We start from the raw sequence: 21379 nt of genomic DNA on the forward strand, positions 1-21379 counted from the left end.
AATCTTTCTCTGAACAAGAGAAATTTTATTTTTTTTTTTTACAATTTTAAAACATTAGGCACCAATTCTTCAGCGTAAGACTGATGTGTCCCACCACAACCAATCAACTTGAGACATGCAGAAGCAGGTGCTAGTACAATACCAATTGTGCGGGTCAGTTCATTTACAGGCAAACATGAGCCGCTGTATTAAAGTTAAAATTAAGGTACAGAACACACATCATTCAGCCAAATCCAGCATTCCACTAGCCAGTACGAGAGGTGTTTGGGTTTTTGCAGATCTGCTCCAATTACCAAAAGCATGACACAAAAGCCAAGTTCAAAAATATGGTGCCTTTTATTAATCTGCTCTGAAAGAGAAGGTAAAAACCCCCTGGGAGGGAATAGACAGCGCAAGTGTATACACACACATGCAGGTGTGTCTGTGTGTGTTTGTCTGTGCTTGGTGTGATTACTGGTGCATCTGTGAACACAGTTAAATAGAGTTATCTACTATCATTCCCCCCCCCCCCCCCCCCACAAGCTGCCAGAACAACCCTAAGCACCCCCCCCCCCCCCACCCTCAACAACAGTAACTACAAATGAAAAAGCAACAAACCATTTGACAAATTTTCTTCTTATATAGGAAACAGATATTTTCAACCATCTCCTGACCAAAGCAGGGGCCAACTCGGAGATAACATACCAAAATTGCCAGTGCCAGTTTAAAAAAAACAAAAAAAACAAACCGGTCTTGTAAAATGCAGGACAGCTCTGGGGAGGGTGCTTTATCTAAATACCCTCTCTTTCCCACTCTAAATATATAATTTCAATTATTTATATATATTGTTTTTTTAAAACCTACAAATTGTTTTGTACAGAAGGTTTTTCAAATACTTCAAAGAACAGTTTCTAAGTATTTAAATTCCAAATTTAACTTTTAAATAGTATTGATTAACAACAACAAAAAAATGAAGTTTGGTCAACAGCAACACTGATCCCACCCCCTCCCCCCACACATACCCCACAGCTCCCACCCAGCCAATGACAGATTGCATAGATCAGGTTCTTGTAATATTAAGACAATGGAATGTTTGAGGCGCTATCAGGACCTTAGACTCCCATACAGGGATGTAGAGTCCTTCCAATGAGGAAGTTCAACACAAGAGGGCACGCTTCCCAAGGAATGAGGCACCCAGGCAAGATGGTTCATTGTTAGCCTAACTGTAATGAAGCCATATGAATCACAACAACCAGGCGGCCATATGTTCTGCTCCCCCTTGTGTTGATCTTCCTTTGCAGGCTGGAATGGTGGTCAAGTGAGCAACCGACTTAGAGGTCACTCTCCCCATATAGAGCTGTGGAAAATGACATGTAGTCCAAGGCTCCTGGAATGGCATCGGGGCCGGTGTAGGGTGCCATACGAGCAATGCAGTATTGTGCTTGGTCTGGTGGCAGCTCCCGACGCAGCTCATCTGCTGTGATGTAGTTCTGTTGCCAGACAGAAAAGTTCCATTAGATGACTATAGTTATTACATTGACATACTCTTTTTCACACAAGACCCACTGTGACTCACCTTGTCTCCAGCAAGAATCTTGAATGATGCAATGACCTGGTCAGCAGTGTCTGTATCAGTAGTCTCACGTGACATGAAGTCAATGAAGGCCTGGAATGTCACGAAGCCAGTATTGTTTGGATCAACAATGCCCATTATTCGTGCAAACTCAGCATCACCCTTTAAAGCACAGGCAGGAAAATATGTTAAATTAGCTCTTGAAAGAAACAAACAAAAAAAAAGCACTTGAACTACACTAACACTTCATCAGTGACATGGGGACAGTGGATTAGGCCACCTGACTACACATCTCAGTACAGGCAGAAGGCAGCCATCTTTCTTAAATTCATTACAACAACCTGGCAGTGTGGAAGTACAAGAGCACACTGGGGACTGTTTGAGACACATATCCTACCTTCCTGCTTCAAATTACACTACACACATACATATTTTACAGAATATTTAGTATGAACGGATTTGTATGTGTATAGTGTGTGAGTGTGCATGGGCATGAATGGGCCCTGCAATGGACTGATACCCTATGGAAGGTTTCATTCTATATTATGTCCAGTGCACCTGCAATGGACTCTGGTCCCCTATGACTCTGAATTTGTTTAAGTGGGTATGAGAATCTTACAAGTAACATTTTCTCCAGTTTTACTAGTATAGCAGTCAAATGGTTTCTGAATAAAACCATACAGTGGCACTAGTGTGAATTTTTTTAAATGAACATAGAAGTAAAAAAATAAATTAAAAAAAATCTTCCCATGTTACTTTATTGTCTCTTAACAAAATTAAGGGACATACTTCAGGTCTATAGGTGAACTGGGGTGGTTTTGAAGCAGCAGGTCTGTAGTTTATAATAAAATCCCCTTTAACCAACCAAACATCCAGTCCTCTGTTCCCCCAGAAGACAAAAGCTGGCTTAGGTTACCAGAATGAAAACAGCTTATTCCTCCCTGAAACAGAAGAGGTGGGCACAGCAAAAACTCAAACTAAGAATTAAGCATAACCTGGTTAAATAGGTAATGTGGCCTGTTTAACGAGTTAAAAATACCTTCGCACCCAGGATGGAATTTTCTTTCTTTTCTTTCTTTTTTTTTTTTTAAATATAAACATTAGGAAACTATTATACTGTAATGATCACGCTGGACAGGCAGAGGGCCATGTGGCTGGACAGATGCTAAGCTGTGCTTTCAGAAAGCACAGCATAGTGCATTATGAAAATGAAGCATCTCAGCGAAGAAGAGGAAGTCCTGGTAAAAGGGTCAAAGGAGCACAAGAGAAGGCTTGGAGTGTGGAAGGTATTGGAATGGAAGGACTTCTGCTTGGCACTGGTAATGCAGCACAGAAGTCACATGGGGTGGCTGTGGCACGGGTGTGGACGAGAAGGTAGTGAACGAGTGAGTAGAGGGGAGCAACGGCGAAAGAGTGGCGTGCCTCTGGGCCGTAACACTGAAGCAGAAGGAGCAGGGGTTAGAGGAGTCTGCGTACAATTAAAGTTAAGGCAATCACAGAGCAGCTGAATTTAAGTTGGCTCCTCCAGGTAGTCCCATCCTCTTCAGACAGGTCTTGACCACCTGAGGAAAGGGTCTCTCTCAGGTCAGGACCCAGGGGCACTACACAATTATTTCCACAGCACACCAGTTTTATACCATCATGCCTCAACTTATTTTTATATGTACACTGAACTTTGTATGAACAAATTCAATACATATGTGCAAGCACTGAAGTGAATGTCAGGACAGAAACATTCATTTGCATTAAGTCAATTTGGCTGCTGCTGGCGAGGAGCACAGGTCACAGCACTTAGTCACTAGTAAACACTAACAAATTCTGGAAGAAAAAATGCTTTTATATATAATCTCCAACATGGTACCCCTTTATTGATAAGCAAACTTATCAGATGCTAGTTTTAATACTTGTTATTTTACTGTATTCCACATACAAGCCGTAACATTTGAAAATTCTGGACATCTTCAGAAATAAAGAGCATGAGCGAATAGAGAGTGAGTGAGAGAGAGAAAAGCGCATACCAGGCTGTATCCTGTGGAGATGAGAAGAGCTCGAAAATCATCAGTGTCCATCTTTCCTGTTCTCTTCTGCTCCAACAGGAAGGAAGGAGTACAAGGAGGGGAAAATAAAAAAGCAATAGCAGCGAGGGAATAAAGAACACAAAGAGGAGAGACGAAAAGATTAACAGACAGAGGAAAAATTGAGGAAAGCAAGGACAATGAGGAACAATAAAGGAAAAAAAGAGGGGTGCCAGGGTGGAACAGAACCCAACATAGTAAGAAGAAAATATTAACTCAGTTAATATAAAGAGAAAAAAGGCGTTATAAAGGAAGAATTAGCTGCTGCCAAAAAAAAAGGTTAAAGTTTAACGTCACAAAGTGCACTCACCTGCTTATCGTTCTCTACATCGTAGCCCAAACTGATCAGACATGCCTTGAACTCCTCAGCCCCAAGGGTGCCGCTGTGGTCCTGGAGGAGGCAGTCCATCCAGGCATAGTGTAGCAAGATGTATAATGTGATGAGGAAGTCATTGCAGGGTCACAATACAGCATGCATCATGGAAAAGGGAAGGGGGTGGTTTTCCATGCAAACAGGAATGGAGAGACACAATTAGAACATGAGAATACAAAGGAGTGAAGACTGGTCACTTCTAGACAAGACTGTTGGGCTGTGGGATGAGGAGGGGCATGCATGCCCAACACAGTACTCGGGACTGCCAATGCAAACACATGCCCCATTTCCACTAAAAGCCAGACTAGACTACATAGCATTTCAGAGCATGTAACCGTACAGGTTCAGATTTGCAAGAGACAAAACAAGAAGCTGTGTCTCTATCAAGCAAAAGTGAGCAAAGTTATGTGCCCAAAACAAGTGAATCCGGTATTTACATCTGAAATATATTTGCATACATAAGAGGAGCTGCCAAAATAGGAAAAGAAAGTTTGTTTATAAACACGGGAATAAATGTACAGCTTGTGATTGTAGCACACGGTCAAATGCAGTTAAGCAATGCTAATATATTTTTAACTTAAATCTTTTTCATAGTACAGTTACATCTAGAAATAAACTGTTTTGCCGTCTGTTACCCAACACAAAAAAAAATAAACACCTAGAAAAAAATGTGGGCACTGGCATAACACAGGGAATACAATTTAATTCTGCTATTTAACGTTTCCTTTATGTAGTGGTTTCTGTCTTGTCAATAACATACTGTATATCTAACTCATCTTAACAAAAAAGGAAGAGGCTGAATGTGTGTATGTATGCAGTCTATGTCATAAGAATCTGCTTATACACTTGTACAGTATGCAGATATTGCCATCTGTCTGGTTCTTTGGTTTCTAATATCACCAACACTTTACTCCAGCCATTGCACAGCAGATATAATAATACACAGGAAAACATAACTCCATTCTAATGGGAGTTTATGAAAAGAAGCACAATATACTCAGTGTGAACTCTTTCAGGATATGTGCTCCATTTTGAATCTGAAAATACTGTGGCCCATCAAATAAATTCTGCGTAGTGCAATATCTTCTACAAAGCTATACAAGGTGTGAAATGCTACTAGACTGGACATTAAGTGAAAATCAAGCACTGGAATCATCAAAATGTTTACTTTATATAATGTCTGACAATAAAGTTCCAAATCTACACTTAAACTTGAGGTTTCAGCTTTTTCCTGAGCTATGAAATACATGCCATCTGTTAGCAATGTATATCAAATCATTGCATTTACAGCCAGGATTATACTGAAAGAATCATAGGACAGCTTTTAAAACGGACTTTAATAACTACGTTAGCAGTTTATTTGTAATGTTTAAGAAAATGTGCAAGAACAGGAAGAAGCCAAACAAATGCAACTGTTTTCATGGCAATGCTCCTGGCACAAAGATCAATTTCTGTGAAATGCAAATGTATGGGCATAAACATTTAGCATTGTTTCCTAGGCTGAGTTTATGCAACTTAATTTTCAGTTTTGAAATGAAAAAAAACATTTGCATTGGTAGGAAATGTACTTAAAAGGTAGTACATACCAATGGTATACTAATACTACTTCTTCTATTGCTTTAATTATGGAATATTATTGTCAGAATTTTCACATGCCTGTATAACAGCTAGAACAGAATCTTAGCCCAGCTTGTTAAAAAAACACATACTTTGTCAAAGTGATTGAATGAAGCTCGGTACTCATGCATCTGTTCCTGACTAATGCCTTTGGCGTCACGAGTCAGGATCTGGTTCTCTATCTCATTGATGGTCCTTGCAATGGTGGTCAATAGCTGTTCCCAGCCAACTCGAATGTGCTAGACATACAAGGAGAAAACACATTAGGCATCTTAACAAAAATGACAGTTGAAAATCATCAGCATAGCAGGAGACACTACCCCGCACTGACCTCCATTGTGTAGGTGGTGTACTTATTGTCAAATATAAGTGCTTCTTGAATCAGCTGGTGTTCACCCTCAAGCTTGTCAATGTTGGGCTTGTAGTTAATGATGCTCTGCTCATACTGTTTAAGGTGGTTTAGCTGGTCCTCCAGAGTGCCATCCATTTCAATTGAGATACGGCCAATTTCCTACAAAACACACAGCAGACTTATTAGCCTCTCCTCTGTGGAAAGTAAACACTCAACAAAAGTTAATTAGAATGCTTCTGCCAACAAAAGTCTGGTGCGTCTAAGTGATGCTGGCGAAAATTTGGGATACATTAACCTCTGCCCATCTTCTGAAATACTTTTGTTATAACATATTACAAACAAACAGAGCGGCTGAAGGTAAGAACAATTCACTTTAAAAGCAGCTAGAGGGTTTTATATTAGAAAGTACCGCCTACCCTACCTAAAGATATGAAACAGAAGTGTAAAACTGTACTCCAACAGTTAGAAAAATTTTCAAAGGAAAACCATCACTGCAACCAGTTTTTAGGGGGGAAACAGCCAACTTGGAACAGCATAAGCTAACATGACATTACCAATTAGGGAGACTGAAAGGGTACACCCAAAACTAGCAAATGCCACTAAATAAGCTCCACAGATTAATTTTATGCCCTCATTATAGTCAAGTACACTTAAGAGTTGCAACCATTTATCTACTTCATCCCTTAGCACAAATTACAATAAGTATCCCATACACCATAAGATACTTTATTATTGCTTTCAATCATTGGGTGCCATAGGCTTTTAAGTAAATCTCCCAACCTTCTTCTCCTGAACCAGTCTCAAGATGACACAAGAACAAAAAGGTATTACATTTTCTCACATAATATAAGCAAACAAAAGATTGTGTAAAATAGTTCAAACTAGTGCACTGCTAGTATTTATCTCTGATTGCTAGTTGTGAAATTAGGTCAGTGAACATTGTCAGTTTTTTTGCTTTATTAATATTTTAGTGCAAAACAGCTATAGATGTGAAATCCTCATCACACTACCTCCATCTTGTTCTGGATCCAAGGCCCTACTAAATTGGCTTGATTAGCAAATTGTCTGCGCAAGTGGTCATTGGACTGCTGGCGCTCCAACTCCTCCTGAAGAGCATGGTCTCTCTGAGGTACTAGCTGCTGGACCTACATGGAGCACAGATATTACTTATTAACATGAAACGTCAAAAAAGTACCCAGTGATAAAACGGCCCAAGAAAGGATTTACCTTATCCCACTTTGAGTTTATGGATTGTGGCGTAATGCTGGTATATGGGTTACTGCTAGACAGCTTTATATTGTTTTGAGCGGCAATCCTCTGGACTTCACTCTGGATTCCTTGTATGGCTTCACGTTCCTTGTTGGCCTCAGGCAAAGTGGATTTGAACTGCTCATGAGCACTTATCAGGCCCTAGTGCAAAGCAATCAAATAGTAATTTCAACACAACTGCTGGACAATTAATTAAAATGTCTGTCTGATTAGCGAGGAATCCATGAGATTTACCTGGATCTCCTCAATGTTGTGAACAATAAACATGTCCTGCAAGTCCTCCATTGCCCCTTCCATCCAGTTATTAAATGGCGCTGCCCGTTTGGCATACTCCAAGTATAGTTCATCGATAGACTCCAGCTGTTTTTCTGTTCTCTGAAGTAGGAAACAAAAGCAGAAAACAGCATACCTCATTTAGCTTGATACTCTATGCCAAAAATAAGACATAAAACTAAGCAAATGTAGAAAGGCACCTCGAGGGCTTCCCGGCGACTATGAGTAAGGGATCCCAAGGTATCCCATTGGTCACAAATCTTCTGGCAGCGTGCATTCACTTTGGGAGAGTCATAGTAATCCAGCTCACTAAAATGAAAGGGAGAGAACATGCAGTAATTCCAGCTGCCCACCATTCACACAGTAAACACACTCCAAAGTGTACATACTTGAGTTCCTGAGCTATAGCAGCAATCTGCTCAACTCGGTCCTGGTGAGCAGTCAGGTCACTTTCAAAGGCCTCATGCTTGCGGATCAGAGCCTTGATGTCAGACAGAGTAGCAGTCTCATAGTCCTTTTGTGTCAGCATGACCTCCTTCCCTGAAGATTGAATATAACCCAGCAATTACATAAACGTGTAAAGCTGAAATGACCCACCACCCAGCACGCTTGAATGCAGTCAAGATTTACCATCAGCCCAGGACTCGTGTATGGAAGCCTTCTGTCTGAACTTCTCAGCCAGATGGTCCAGCCGCTCTAATCTACGTATCTCGTTCAGAAGCCACTCCTCGTATCCTTTCTCTGCCTGCTCAAGGCCATGCCAAGCATTGTTGATGTCCTGTTTACAAGAAAAAAAAAAAAAGACGGACAAATTAACTGGCATAGAAAGAAGATGATCCTCATGTGCTCAAAAATTCAAAAGATGCCTGCTTACCGACACCATCCTTCCCTCAGATGGCATGAATGCTGGTCGGTTGCTTAGCCGCAGCTTAGTCTGAAGAGTATTGAAGTTGATCTCCAGCTGGCATTTCTCTTGGACTTTAGGGGGTTTATGTACACGGCGGTAATCACGGAAGTCCTCCAGTTTCTGCTGCATCTCATGCATGGTTTTCTCAGGAGTTCGGTTCTCAAGCCAAGGGATAGTACGACGGATCCATTCCAGTAGCTAGATTGATTAATGGATAAAAGGATGATTCAGCAAGACTTTTACTGCACATTATTTACATAAAAATAAAACCAGCCTGAAGGCTGCTTTGCCAAAAACCACCACACAGAGTGTGCAGCTCTTGTACAATGATCTGCTACAACTGCAGATCTATTTCCATTCAGTTAATTTTTTTGATTTCACTGCTAAGCTTTGTTTACGCAATGATTGAAACCTTTTAAAATTACATTTTTCTATCCAACAGTCAAAACCAGAAATCATACTAGCTTTTTCATTGCCATCTAAGTTGTTCCTCCCTTCATTACAGGGTCTTGGGCAAACAGGCAACCTTAGGCATTGCCAATGCGTGCTCACATTTTATACTCTTCTATACACTAATATCAAGCCAATTCAGAGTTACTAATTAGAATGCACAGTTTTGGGAGCACTAGAAGAAAACCCATACAAACATGTCTATAGTATGCAAAGTTCACACAATTGTGACCAAGCTAGAAATCAAATATGAGTTATAAAACATTTGGTTGTAGATGAAGCTGCTGTACTATGCCAAAGGGAGGGAAAAAAAACAAACAAAAAGAAGCAATTAAAAGTATACTGGCATTTGTAAATAACCTCTGAAATAGCCACCTGCTTAGCAGATAATTCTATACTTTCTTCCACCTATGATGAAGATTACTTAGGAATTTAGAATTAAACTATGCATGATAAGTACCTTTTAAAAACAAACCTTTCTCATGTCACAGACCACAGACTAATGGGGAAGGGACCCAATTAGGACTGGAATTAAACAGTTTAAAATTGTACAGCGATCACTAGCATTTACAATTGATGAGACCATGCTAACGGAACCTGCCACCGCATTATGCCCAATAATCACCTCAGACATCACCAAGAGAGTGCATGTTTTTCCCTGTATGCTAAAGGCCAGCAGGGAGACTTGTTAATGTAAAAAAGGCTTCCCAAAACCCAAAAACAGGCAACACCCAAATTACTTATTCACCTCATTAATGGAAAAATGGGGTGAAAAACTATATATCTACAGCAAATAGTGGGAGTTTGGGGACAATGATTCCATGAGCTTCCTAGGCAAATCTTTACCCCAGAATTTATTTCCAGAATATACCTGAAAGTACTACCTTACTGGGGGGCTTTTTAAAAGACTCTTACAGCCTTGAAGTCAGGGGAGATCGAGCAAAGTGTTCCAGTAGTGGGATGAAGAGGCAAAAGAGAGAAAGAAGGGGTATAAAAGGTGGTAAAATAAAGATTTGTGTGCTTTATTAGGCGGGTAAGAGGTGTGTGACACCTATGAATAATTAAACCCAGTGGGGCAGCAAGGATCTTGTTTGTCTTTGCTACTTTTATACCTCAGAAACAAGATCCCAGCTGTCCCACTGGCTATAAAGCACTTCACCACTTCCTTGTGATTTTTCACTACATGTAGGAATATTGCTTTAATAAAATAAACTATTTACACATCTTAAGTCAGCTTGGCATTCTTATGGGTTTGAGTACTACCCACTTGCTCATAAAAAAAATATTTTCAGAATGTATTCAACACCTTTTAGACTGCCACTGAGATGCTCATTAGAAATGCTCTTCATAAGGACAAGCAAGGAGTGTGATTAGATTAACCATTAAGACTCCAGCAGCTTTCTGCTGAAGATTTGATACAGTTTAATGTTAAAGACTACTCAATGTGTACATTAAATATATTATTCTGCTTGTTCTGAAGCTTCAGCTGGGAAGGTAGGCAGAAAAAAATGTTACTCAAACAAGAGAACTATGTCTTTCTTGGTGACTGCAAGAGATTCTGAAAGTATGTATAAAATGTTTTATGGTTCAGATATGTGATTCAACATATTTAAGGTGCAGGTTTTTGGCTTAAATGCAAAATACTATGTAAAGCACCATCTAAGTTGTAAATCAAGATAGAGGCAGCATTCTATAATGGTGTTTGTTGCTTCAGGTGGCTCTAGAGCATTTACTGTCAAGAAGAAAAGAAAATGGATGATGTAAAAAAAAAAAAAATTAAAAAAACAAAGACCGACAGGGAAAAATAAAAAAAAACAAAAAACTAATGGACCCCTGTGAAAGTATGTGTTCAACAGTGGGCCCTGTCAAGGGCGGTTTCATGCCTTGCAGCCTCTGGTACTAGGATACTCTCTGGGACCTCAGGATGCTGAACTAAATTAAGCAGGTTTGGGAATGAGCTGAAAAAAGAAAACATGTTGCCCTTGCCAAGAAAGCTGAAAGTAGAAAGAACATCTGAGGCTAGGGATCTGCACTGGCAATCGGAAGGTTGCCGGTTCGAATCCCGTAAATGCCAAAAAAGGGACTCTGCTCTGTTGGGCCCTTCAGCAAGGCCCTTAACCTGCAATTGCTGAGCGCTTTGAGTAATGAGAAAAGCGCTACATAAATGCAAATTATTATTATTATTCACCTTTCACCTCATGATAACCAACATACATAGGTAAACAAACAGTGGAGAGAATTCTGTAAGGAGGAATGGACAAACAATCTCTAATAATATGTTCACAGTTTGACTAGGATTTGATAAAACGCAACATTTATGGATGTAATTATAGCAGAAGGTGCTTCAAAAAATACTAACTCAGTGTGTGTAACATTTATCCAACTCACTGAAATTCGTAGCCTTTTTTGTTGTATGTAATGTATATATGTTTCAATGTGTGTGAACTCCAGAGTATTAAACAAAACTTGTAAAAGAGCGTGCTTATTTTCTTTTATATTTTACATCATTATTTCACCTTATTAAACCACATTTACATGTTAGGGTGCATGTATCCACACCAGTATTTACTTTTAAGGATTCCATGACCTCCCATTTTAAGGAGAAGCCATGTTATTATTTACTCACATCACTAGCCAGCTTCTCATAATCCTCCATCAGCTGTTCGTTCTCCTGGTTGACTGCCAGCACTTTGCAAATCCGGTTGGCTGCTGTCTCAGCCTGACAAGAGAGTGGAATTAGATAAGGTGCAGCTGTTAAGTGGGTGTCAGAAGCATGCTTGGATAGTACAACAATGTGCAACCTGACATTAAATAGGCTTGATAAAAGGTTAAAGATGTACCTTGCCAATACAAAACACTAGATGGCAGTATGAGCCAAAAAAACTAAATTCTCAATGGCATAACCTGATGCAAGAGGAGAGGGAGGTGCATGGGAGGCACAGGCCACCCTACAAAAGAGGCTGAAAGGCTACCTTACAAACAGCAGAGAGAGAGAAGGGGAAGGGGGGACAGACGCAGGACCCAACAAGAAGAGATGGATCTCCCTCGTAGATGGAAAGACAGAAGGTATCTATATGGAGAAAAGGAGAAATGGATGGCAAAGGAGAAAAAAAAAAAAAAAAAAAACCCGCAGCACACAATGCGTAATCCTGTGTCAGCTGGAGTTTCTTTTGATAACCATAGGTGCCAATCTTTGCCAACAATGATGTACTGCTTTGGTTTTCTTTCTATTCTTTCTTTATTATTAACAACACAGAGGGTTATTTTCTGCACATCTAGGTGCTTCGTTACATGGCTAAGAACTGTGTGTGCTTCTAAACTGGATTCAGATTTGATTACTACTAAATAATAATTTGGCCATATGCTTTTTATAATTCAGGAAAAGAAATTTGGTGCCTTTTCAGGCAATTACTGCAGCAATGGTTGCTCCTTCAGAAATAGTTTTGATATTCCCCGAATCCACTTCCTAAACAATAACTTTTTAGGAAATGGAAATCTTAAACATATGGCAAAGATTGCTTCCAGTGTACAGCTTGATTTCCCAAGTTACAAGCAGAATTATTTGGCATTCATTCAGATTGCCAAATTAAAAGATTGCAAATTAGTAAGTTGAACACAGTGGTCAACATAGAAAATCTATTGACTAAATCAGATCTAGACAGCACTGCTGTGGCAGCAGTGAATTCACCATGTTAATCAATACTGGAAAAACTTAACAGGGACTTAGGTCTGTTGGAATGCAAGCTGGACAGCTAGAAAAGGAGCTCCAGGGACAAATGGTATCAAATTTTGAGTGACTAGACAAACTGATACACAAACATAAGCAGGCATGCAAGGGAGAGATGGGTTTTCATCATAAAAGAAACTCTGGGGCTACAGCCTTTAAAAGATTAATTAGTTTAAAGTTCATTTAAGATGTTTAGCAATAGAATGATCAAAAACAGGAACAGCTTGCCCCTCCCTTGCTGCCTCTTGTGGGCAGGCATGCTGGCTTACAGATAGGATGGCCAGCTCACCTTCTGTGCCCCAGAGAAGGCGTGATAGAAGCAGGACACGTAGGTCATTATGGCCTTTTCATCAGGGCGCAGCGTACCCACAATGTCTGAGCAGAATGAAAGAAATAAAGAACAAGAGAAAGAATTGAGATCCCAATCCACCATAGCACAATTAACAGCAGATCCAGGAGGCATCCAAAAACACCCTCTTTTAGGTACTGAGAATATTTGCTTAAACCCGGCGACAGAGAGAGCAGCAGAGGGGCAGCGCACTCCCCCAGAAAATCCATTGCGCCTTCCTCTGGTACCTTCTGGGCTCCGGAGAAGGCATGGTAGAAGCAGGACACGTAGGTCATAATGGCTTTTTCATCAGGACGCGCAGTGTTCACGATGTCTGTGGGGAAATCAAAGTGTTAAAGACACACACATATGACAGTACTCTGCTTACGCCTTTGGCCACTCTGCTGCCTTGAATGAAGGCTGTATCGGCTTAATGGTCAGAATAAGAGGACTAGTTTCATTATGTGGTCACACCACTCCACAAGAAAGAAATGGTTAGAAAAAGCTCCATTTCATGATAAAAGAGGACCCAAAAAACACACAATGTTATGGTCCAACAACAAATACAGGGCCATACTACTTTAATATCTTAGGAGGGGAAGTTAATTCTACTGTAGCCGCTCCATCGCTCAAATGGCTTTATTTTGACCACTATAAAATACATTAATGAAAAGGAGAGCCTTAATGCACTTGGCAAAATAGGATAATAAGTGTACAGCCACCATATTAACACTCCACAAGAACACTTGGTTTGGAATATTTTACATTATTCAATTTTTACCTTCAGCATCAAGCATCTTAGGAATATCAAGATATTTCTCTGCAACTTCAAAGGCATTGTTGAGATTGGTGACTGGATCATCCTAAAATGACAGGTGGGTATTAGTTTTGTTCATTGTTTTGAATCAAGTGCAGCAATTTAAGCCTCCAAACTACCTTACTGCTAGTGACTGTACCTTTCTCAGCTTGTCATAATCGATGAGTTCTGGTCGATGTCTGTGAATCAAGGCATTAAAAGCAAGACCATCCTTCCAGCTGCAAAGAATGGGACAACAGAGTGTTAACATGTCTATTTCAGCAGGTGCTTAGACTCTTAAAATCTGGATGGAAGGCCTACCTGATGTGGAAGTTCTGTACGTTGACATTCTTATAGGGGGCAGTTTTGCGCTGGCACCACAGTAGTAGACCTTCTTTAGCAGAGGTCTCTGTTGAGGGTAAGGTGGCAAAAGGTCAAAATGCTAGCATGTCCAAACAGCAGCAGAATTGTAAATGGTTGTCAACTCACCTTCTACAGAGATGTCTTGAATAGCAAATCGCAGGATAATTGTCCAGATCATTCCTAATGTCATCTTGGCATTGCCATCCACAATTTCTGAAAGGAATGTATAGAAAGAACACATGAAGTGTGAACAAAGGTCTACACATCCCACTATAGTTAACAATGCTTTTGCTGAGGGCTGTAATCAACAAAGCATTGATCTCCCCAAAAGGGTTTTCCAGGTAAGACGCATTCAACCAATGCCTCTGCTTCATTAAACTCGGACTATAGAAGTGTGGCAGAAATTAATTCCTCTGTATCTAGGGGGGTCTTATTTGCATCTTTTTGCTGGCACCTACTTTTTTGGAAAATGATCCAATTTACTTTGATGTGCTTTATTTTCTTTGTTGGCAATTTAGGAAGCAATACCTACATAGACAAGTTATTTTAACTTTCACATTAAAACAGATTGTGAAAACAAAATTATATTTGACCAAAGATGCAAAAAAATTTATAAAACCATGAAACAGTATCAAATGGATGATCTTGGGATTACTAATTTATTTTATTATACCCAACTTATATCATCATATATTACTGCAGTTACGATAAAAAAATTATGTCCCTTAGCCACGTTTTAAACAAAGACATCCTTTAGCCTGCACTATTAGTGCAAAAAGCCTGCCATAAAAGAATGAACTTTTTTGGGGATCCCAAACCTGTCATCCATTATCTGCAGTTTTTGCCTTGTTTAAGAGTGCATCCTGCATAAAAACTGGTAGCAGCTAAGTGTCATATGCAAATAAGTAAAAACAGATAAGATAGAATATTGAAAGAGAAACTAGAATCAAAAACATGTTCTTAGTTCTGAAAACTAAAAAGTCGAATAAGTGCTTGTACATAAAATATCAGTCTCCCAAAAAACATTTTTATGGGCTCTAACACTGAAACAAATGGAACACACTATACCTTGTCATTGCATTGTAAATGCAGAAATTATAGTATGAATAAACAATGGACAAGGGTTTTGCTGTCACTTTGCTAAAAGACCACCCCAGCATGGAATCATTAAAAATTTTTTAAACAACCAAAAGGCATCTCAGAATTTGTGTGTGGGAAGCTTAGTGTGCAGGTTCTGCTGCCACTCATTAAATTTGAATTTGACAGTTCAGGGGTACTATATGAAACTTAATGCAAACGTAACAGTTGCCTAAATCTCTTGATTAAGCCACCAGTACCTGCATGGATGTGTTCTACTTGTTGAGTGGAAAACTACTATTTAGTTTGCCTTCCATATGACAGAAAGGCTATTAAGAGTGGCAGTCTGTTTTCTTAATTGATTATACATACTCATAATAATCTAAAATATACATTTTGTTCTTAGCCCTAGAAAACTCTTGGGTTCAGTCTTTCATTTCTCTTGTTAAAGGAAACACTTTCTTAATTAAATGTCTTTCTTTATAGTTGTACATTCTAGGTAAGTGAATAAGAATACTTTATAATGTGCCATTATATGTTAACTCTGCTGTATTGTTTCTGGATCATCAAAATATTTTTGCATGTTCAGATTTACCTACTAATTCTTTCCAAGTAAGATGTTAAGCTGCCAACCAATAACTGACCAACGACCGACCTAAAAGGTTCCTCTCCAAAACCAAAAAAGCTCTTATTCAGCATCACTCAATTTACTGTACATATTGAGTGAATACATTTTACCCAAAGCAACTTAAAAAATGCTTTCATCTGAACAACTGAATCTCTACAGTAACATGTTTCTAAAGCTTATATTTGTACACACTTTCAAAAAAGCTTTTCCAAATCATCAGTTCATTAACATGTAAAGTTGTCTTCTGTGCAAACAAGATTGTCCTGAGCTGATCTGTGTACAATGAATTGCTTCCTTTGCAACAGATAGGGAGCTAAATTGACTCCCTGGATAACACGTGCAGTAGAGTAACAAAAGCCGACTAACTAAAACATGATTAAATTGATTCCAACTCAATGCTTTTTGCAGTTTAAGCTACTGGCTCTACTACTAAATGAGTCAACCCTCTTGTCACTTTCAAAATCTACAGCCCCAGTTCCAACTGAATTATTTAAACACAAATTAGCAGTAAGATAATACCCAATATCATAGTTTCTAATTGCTTCAAAGTAAAATGCTATTAAAATATTTACATAAATCTAATACAGTTAAATAGATTTCAAAATATGTCATTTCTAAAGTTTTAAACATAACTGATTTTTGCAACATTTTTATCCAGAGTTCACCTAGATCACACCACAGAAATTGCTTTAACTTGCATTATAAAGTGTTCTAATACAAAACAGGAAATGGTAAAGTCACTGCTCTTTACGTGCTGCTTCTCACATTTAACTGACAATAGCATTCTGCGGAATACTTAATTTTGTAATACTTTCAATACTTCACTTGAAATTAAAAGGAAAAGCTGGAATCCTACTCTGTGGTTATATTTTACATATATATACACACACACGTACAATCTGGTAGTAGGAGCTCCTAACATATCTACAGAAGTTAAAAATGTGCACTGAAAACTTGCTGTTAATAAAAGCACAAGTAGTCGCTAGGCTCCGCAACCTGGTTCTGTAAAAGGTTAAATGGTACTATTTGACAAATTTCAACTAGTTAACAACAGTAGTCACTCCAGGATGATAATTCATATGTTTCCTAAGTTGAGTTTACAACCACAAAGTTTGCATCAGAGCTTTCAGTATCCAAAGGAACGTGAACAACATTATGGATGGCGTATAGAATTCAAAAGTGTGCAAGTTACATTTCACAAAACCTGTACTATAGAACACTGTGCAGAATGTGAGGTGTTCAGATTTGCTCTGTCCTTACAAAGCATAGTGTGAAAGTATTTCGTCACAGAGTACTATAGGTGATGAAACAAGGATTTGCTACTTTCAACCAGAGATGAGAGAGACAGAGAGAGAGAGACACACACACTCAAAGGAATGTCATCACCTAATTTCTTATTGGAAGTAGTAGGTTAGGGATAGCCCTTTAGGAGGTAATACCAGATAGTAGGGGTGGGCGGTATGACCAAAATTCTATATCACTGTATTTTTCTAAATTATCCCGGTTTCACGGTATTCAACGGTATTTTTTCCCCCATGCATGAGTGGATGTTAACCACATTTTCCACTGGAATTACTGGCTAAGAATAACCTATTCCACTGTCAAGAGTATTGTTCATTGTACAAAAAAACATTTTAATGTGCACACAATTATTAATACAGGTTTGCATTGCCCCATAAAGTGATAGTTTTCAAGGGGATGGCACTAATGGAGAAGGTATCACATTGCATGACAGATGCAGTCAAAATATAGAACCTTTTTATTGAACAAATTTTGCAAAAACTTAAACTATACACCATACAAAGAGGCATTTAGACTTAGTAAAATATCCATAAGTGCTTGTCAAAAGTTGTATTGCACTGAATATGTCTTAGAAAAGGAATAAATAGTAAATATTTTTTGTAAACCAACTACACTTTCTGTTAATGTTAACAATCTCTGTCGACCGACACGTTAAAGTGACTTTTTAAACAACTTTATCATCATTAAACTGCATAATATTTAAACTAATAAATAATAACAATAAAATAAATAATAGTATTATTACTGATAGTTGCACTATTATGTTCAGTGTAGAGAACTTTATCGCAGGTGTGACGAGGCTCCAAAAAACTGGATGTATGAATGGGTATCGCACAGGTTTAACTTAAATATTGTATAAATGTTGGGTCTGTGATCTGGTGGTCGGATACATGAACACAGAATTCAATGCATGTTCTTCTGAGCGGGCTTTCTATATTGCACGCGTGCTGTCTCTATCTGATGTACTAAAACCCCAGTTCCTATCCGTCCTTTTTCTTTCTCCACATAACCAATCACCACACGATAAACATCTTTGTGAAATTAAAACTAGTTATAAACTTAGCCCACTGAGTGTTCAGAACTTTAAAAATATCTTCGTTATACATGTTTAATTATGCCATCCATTCAGAGTTGCGCCCATCTCTGAACGAGTCGCCAGCCCATCAAAGGATGAATATAAGCAAAACATACACTAGCAGGGTCAATATAGCACAACAAAACCCCACATCCTACATGACTTTGAAAGGAAACTGAAGCGCCAAGTAAACCCACCAGAAAAACATGCAAATGCAAGGCAGGCACGCCACTGTGCCCCCATATGATTAATGCATGCTTTAATGCATTTCACCATGAAAATTATATTAAGTATTTATTTTAGCATTCTAAATGTTCAGAGAGAAGGAAGATCATGAAGTGAGTGTATTCTGTGCGGGGTTCGCTGCCGGCGCAGCGAAGACGACAAGAAGAAGTCAGTTTAAGAATCACTTAACACAAAGCATTTGATGTGCTATATAACTTATGACGGGCTTTGAAAACGTCGTCACACTATTACACAGTACCCAGGTACATTACACTGTATTTAAAACAAGTACAACTTGGCTTGCAGTATTATCCAGTAGTATAGAAACAGTATTTACACATCAGACCTTTTAAAACCAAAGTATCTCCAGGCTCTCTGTCCATTTTTATCATGCGGCATTCCTATGCTACCGCCCACTATTTGGTGGTGTAGCAGTGAAAAAGAGCCCTAGTGCAACAAATCTGTGTTTAGCGGTGTAGCAGTGAAAAAGGTCCCCACTTGAACAGTTTCCCGCTGCGCCACATTCCGAACGTCGTTTAGGCAATTTAAAGCGGTGTTGCGGTATAAGAAAAATCCATATCATAAAAAAAATTAAAAACGGTTTTCGGTATGAACCGGTATACCGCCCAGCACTACCAGATAGTCAAACTGCCAACTCAACTCTACATTCAAACTTTTGGAAAGATGGAGAAACATTTAAGAAGAGCGTATCCTTACTAATATGCTGCTAAAGTTTCTTCAACACAAAAATGCATAAATCCACAAAAGTAATCACAAAGGTCAGGTGACTTGTTCTTCCTCTTCAACCTGACAGCCTAGATTTTGCTCCTTTTGATCCATCTGTTTAGAGACCTCAGAAATACAATTTATGGGAAAAGGTTTGGAAAGGACACGGTTATTGAAGGAGTATGTGTGTGTGTGTGTGAGTGAAGGATTGATTCAAGACTGATACAAGAAGGGGACACAGTCTTGCTGGAGCACCTCTGTTAAAGTTGCCAAAGATCATTCAGAAAAATAAGGAGGTTAAAATGCACCTAGGAGTATGTTCAAACAACAGCATAATAAACTAGTGAAACACACGGACCCACAGTTCTAATTTAAAATGGAAACAATAACTAAGTTAAAAGGTAAGGAGCTGGTGATATTTCTTACATTTTCTAAAAAATTACTACTTTCAGTTACTCTAGAATTTATTTTACGACTTCTGGTGGCTCATCCAGATCAAGCAGAACTTTTCAACTTTGGCAGCACTTTTTTTAGGTTTTCAATATGGAGGAAAAAAAAAAATGCTCGACATTGATCAAATTGCTGATGGAACTTTGCTAAGTGGTGGTGGTCAAGGAAACATCAATGTAAGGATGTAAAATCAATGTTTTCATATGGTGGGAAGTTTTAACTAATTGATGATATTCTCAATAGTTGCCATGCATTTCTGTCTCTGGGGCTCTCTTGCATTCCTATGAGCCAACAAGTTTGTCTGCTGCTCAGCTCAACTGGTCTATATTCAGAATTACATTTTGCTTGTCATTGTGGTTCAGCATCTCATCTTATCGAAGGGAGTTGTCTGACCCAACAATAGGCTAGATATAAACAGCAATAAACACAATGTGTGATTGTTGTCATGCATTTTTCAGTTTTTGCTGTTCTTGCATTCGGTACTTAGCAATCAGCAGATGGACACATAATTGGCCTCAACAATTTGCTTGATGTTCAGCTGATGTTGTTGCTCTTCTTTTTCTTTCCACCAGGTCACTTTTTTGCTGCTATAAACCAATAATCATGGGTCACACTTTGCTGAGGATGCCACTACCGCATTTTTTGAATTTCCAGAATGTATCAAGGCATAAACCTTCAATTAAGACCAAGAACAATGGTATTAGCCCCAGATGTTCAAGGGTAATTGTGCAACAGATGGACAGACCTTGACATTTTATACAAAGTATATATACAAATTACAAGCAATAAAAATTTAATTTCATCAAAATATGGTACACTTGTTCTTCCATGAAATTTGCTGGGAAGTTAAATTTTTGTTGAGCTATTTTGAATGCAGCATGCTGTACACATTTTTGAAATTTCAAGGTGTTTTTTCTGAAAACAGTGAAACAATCTGTGTGACCTCAATTAGTGATTATTCCTTCAAATTAATCTAGAGATGTTTTTTAGTTGTAAATTTTCTTTTTTACACATCTGATAATGACTCTCAACAGTCAAACAAATCCCCAATACAAGTTCGTGAAACACCAGGAGAGTCATGTACATGGCCAGGAATCTGCTGTGACATCAGATGCTTGACGAGTGGTCTTCAACATAGATTTTAATTCCTCTTTCACAAAATGTTATGTTTAAAAAACACTTAACTATAATTAGTCATAGATGCTCTACAGCCAGCAGCTAACAATGGTACATCAATTATTTTTAAATAATGTGGATCTGGTGAATACAAAGGCTATTGTGGCAATGGGAAGCTTATTTAGGCTTGATATTTTATTTCATAGTACTGTAAAATGCTATTTAAGAACATGCATTTTATGTACTCTACTAATACATGTAATCTCAACTAATTATTACTTATTAAAAAAAGTCATTAAGTAAACAAATTTGAAATGAACAATCTTTTAAAACAGTTAAGTAAGGGAAAGGAGGTGTTAACGGGTTTCATTTTCTAGCATACAATAGTTCTGTTGTGTATTCTTTTGCATCTTAAAAACTGATCACAAAAAAAGCAAAAAAGCCAGCTTCCCTTAGGCACCTAAATGTTACACTGTGCAAACATGTTCTAACTTAATACTTTATTAAAAAAAAAAAAAAAAAAAAAAATTCATTTTCAGTGAAGGCAGAAGTTAATGATAGCAAATCCATCACTCCTGTCCATAGACTGAGATATATATAGTCCCCCTGGGTTATTCTGGAACTAATTCTTTTTAGGAGATATAACTTGGAAATACATTTACCTTCATTAGTATGCTAGTAATAGAAATAAAAGATAT

At 38.4% G+C, this 21379-nt stretch overlaps 1 protein-coding gene across 6 annotated transcripts in view; it reads right to left on the reverse strand.

The window, feature by feature from the left end:
* Positions 1-317: 317 nt before the first annotated feature.
* LOC114668350 (alpha-actinin-4) overlaps positions 318-21379 on the reverse strand; it is a 57685-nt gene continuing 36623 nt past the window's right edge. Inside the window, exons 4-22 of one of the 6 annotated variants that reach the window (XM_051921427.1) lie at positions 14209-14295; positions 14041-14128; positions 13880-13958; positions 13705-13786; positions 12885-12970; positions 11495-11587; positions 8386-8616; positions 8142-8289; positions 7901-8051; positions 7712-7820; positions 7473-7613; positions 7197-7379; positions 6980-7114; positions 5949-6128; positions 5710-5856; positions 3938-4018; positions 3571-3636; positions 1556-1714; positions 318-1469 (exon numbers count right to left, since the gene is read on the reverse strand). In XM_051921427.1, the coding sequence (XP_051777387.1) occupies positions 1311-1469; positions 1556-1714; positions 3571-3636; positions 3938-4018; positions 5710-5856; positions 5949-6128; positions 6980-7114; positions 7197-7379; positions 7473-7613; positions 7712-7820; positions 7901-8051; positions 8142-8289; positions 8386-8616; positions 11495-11587; positions 12885-12970; positions 13705-13786; positions 13880-13958; positions 14041-14128; positions 14209-14295 (2405 nt within the window). In that variant the 3' untranslated portion in view covers positions 318-1310. Of the gene's footprint in view, positions 1470-1555; positions 1715-3570; positions 3637-3937; positions 4019-5709; positions 5857-5948; positions 6129-6979; positions 7115-7196; positions 7380-7472; positions 7614-7711; positions 7821-7900; positions 8052-8141; positions 8290-8385; positions 8617-11494; positions 11588-12884; positions 12971-13171; positions 13258-13704; positions 13787-13879; positions 13959-14040; positions 14129-14208; positions 14296-21379 lie in introns of all 6 variants that reach the window. The other 5 variants (XM_051921426.1, XM_051921429.1, XM_051921428.1 and 2 more) reach the window with 5 other exon arrangements.

This window comes from Erpetoichthys calabaricus, chromosome 18 (genome assembly GCF_900747795.2).
Source record: "Erpetoichthys calabaricus chromosome 18, fErpCal1.3, whole genome shotgun sequence".
Classification (NCBI taxonomy): domain Eukaryota; kingdom Metazoa; phylum Chordata; class Cladistia; order Polypteriformes; family Polypteridae; genus Erpetoichthys; species Erpetoichthys calabaricus.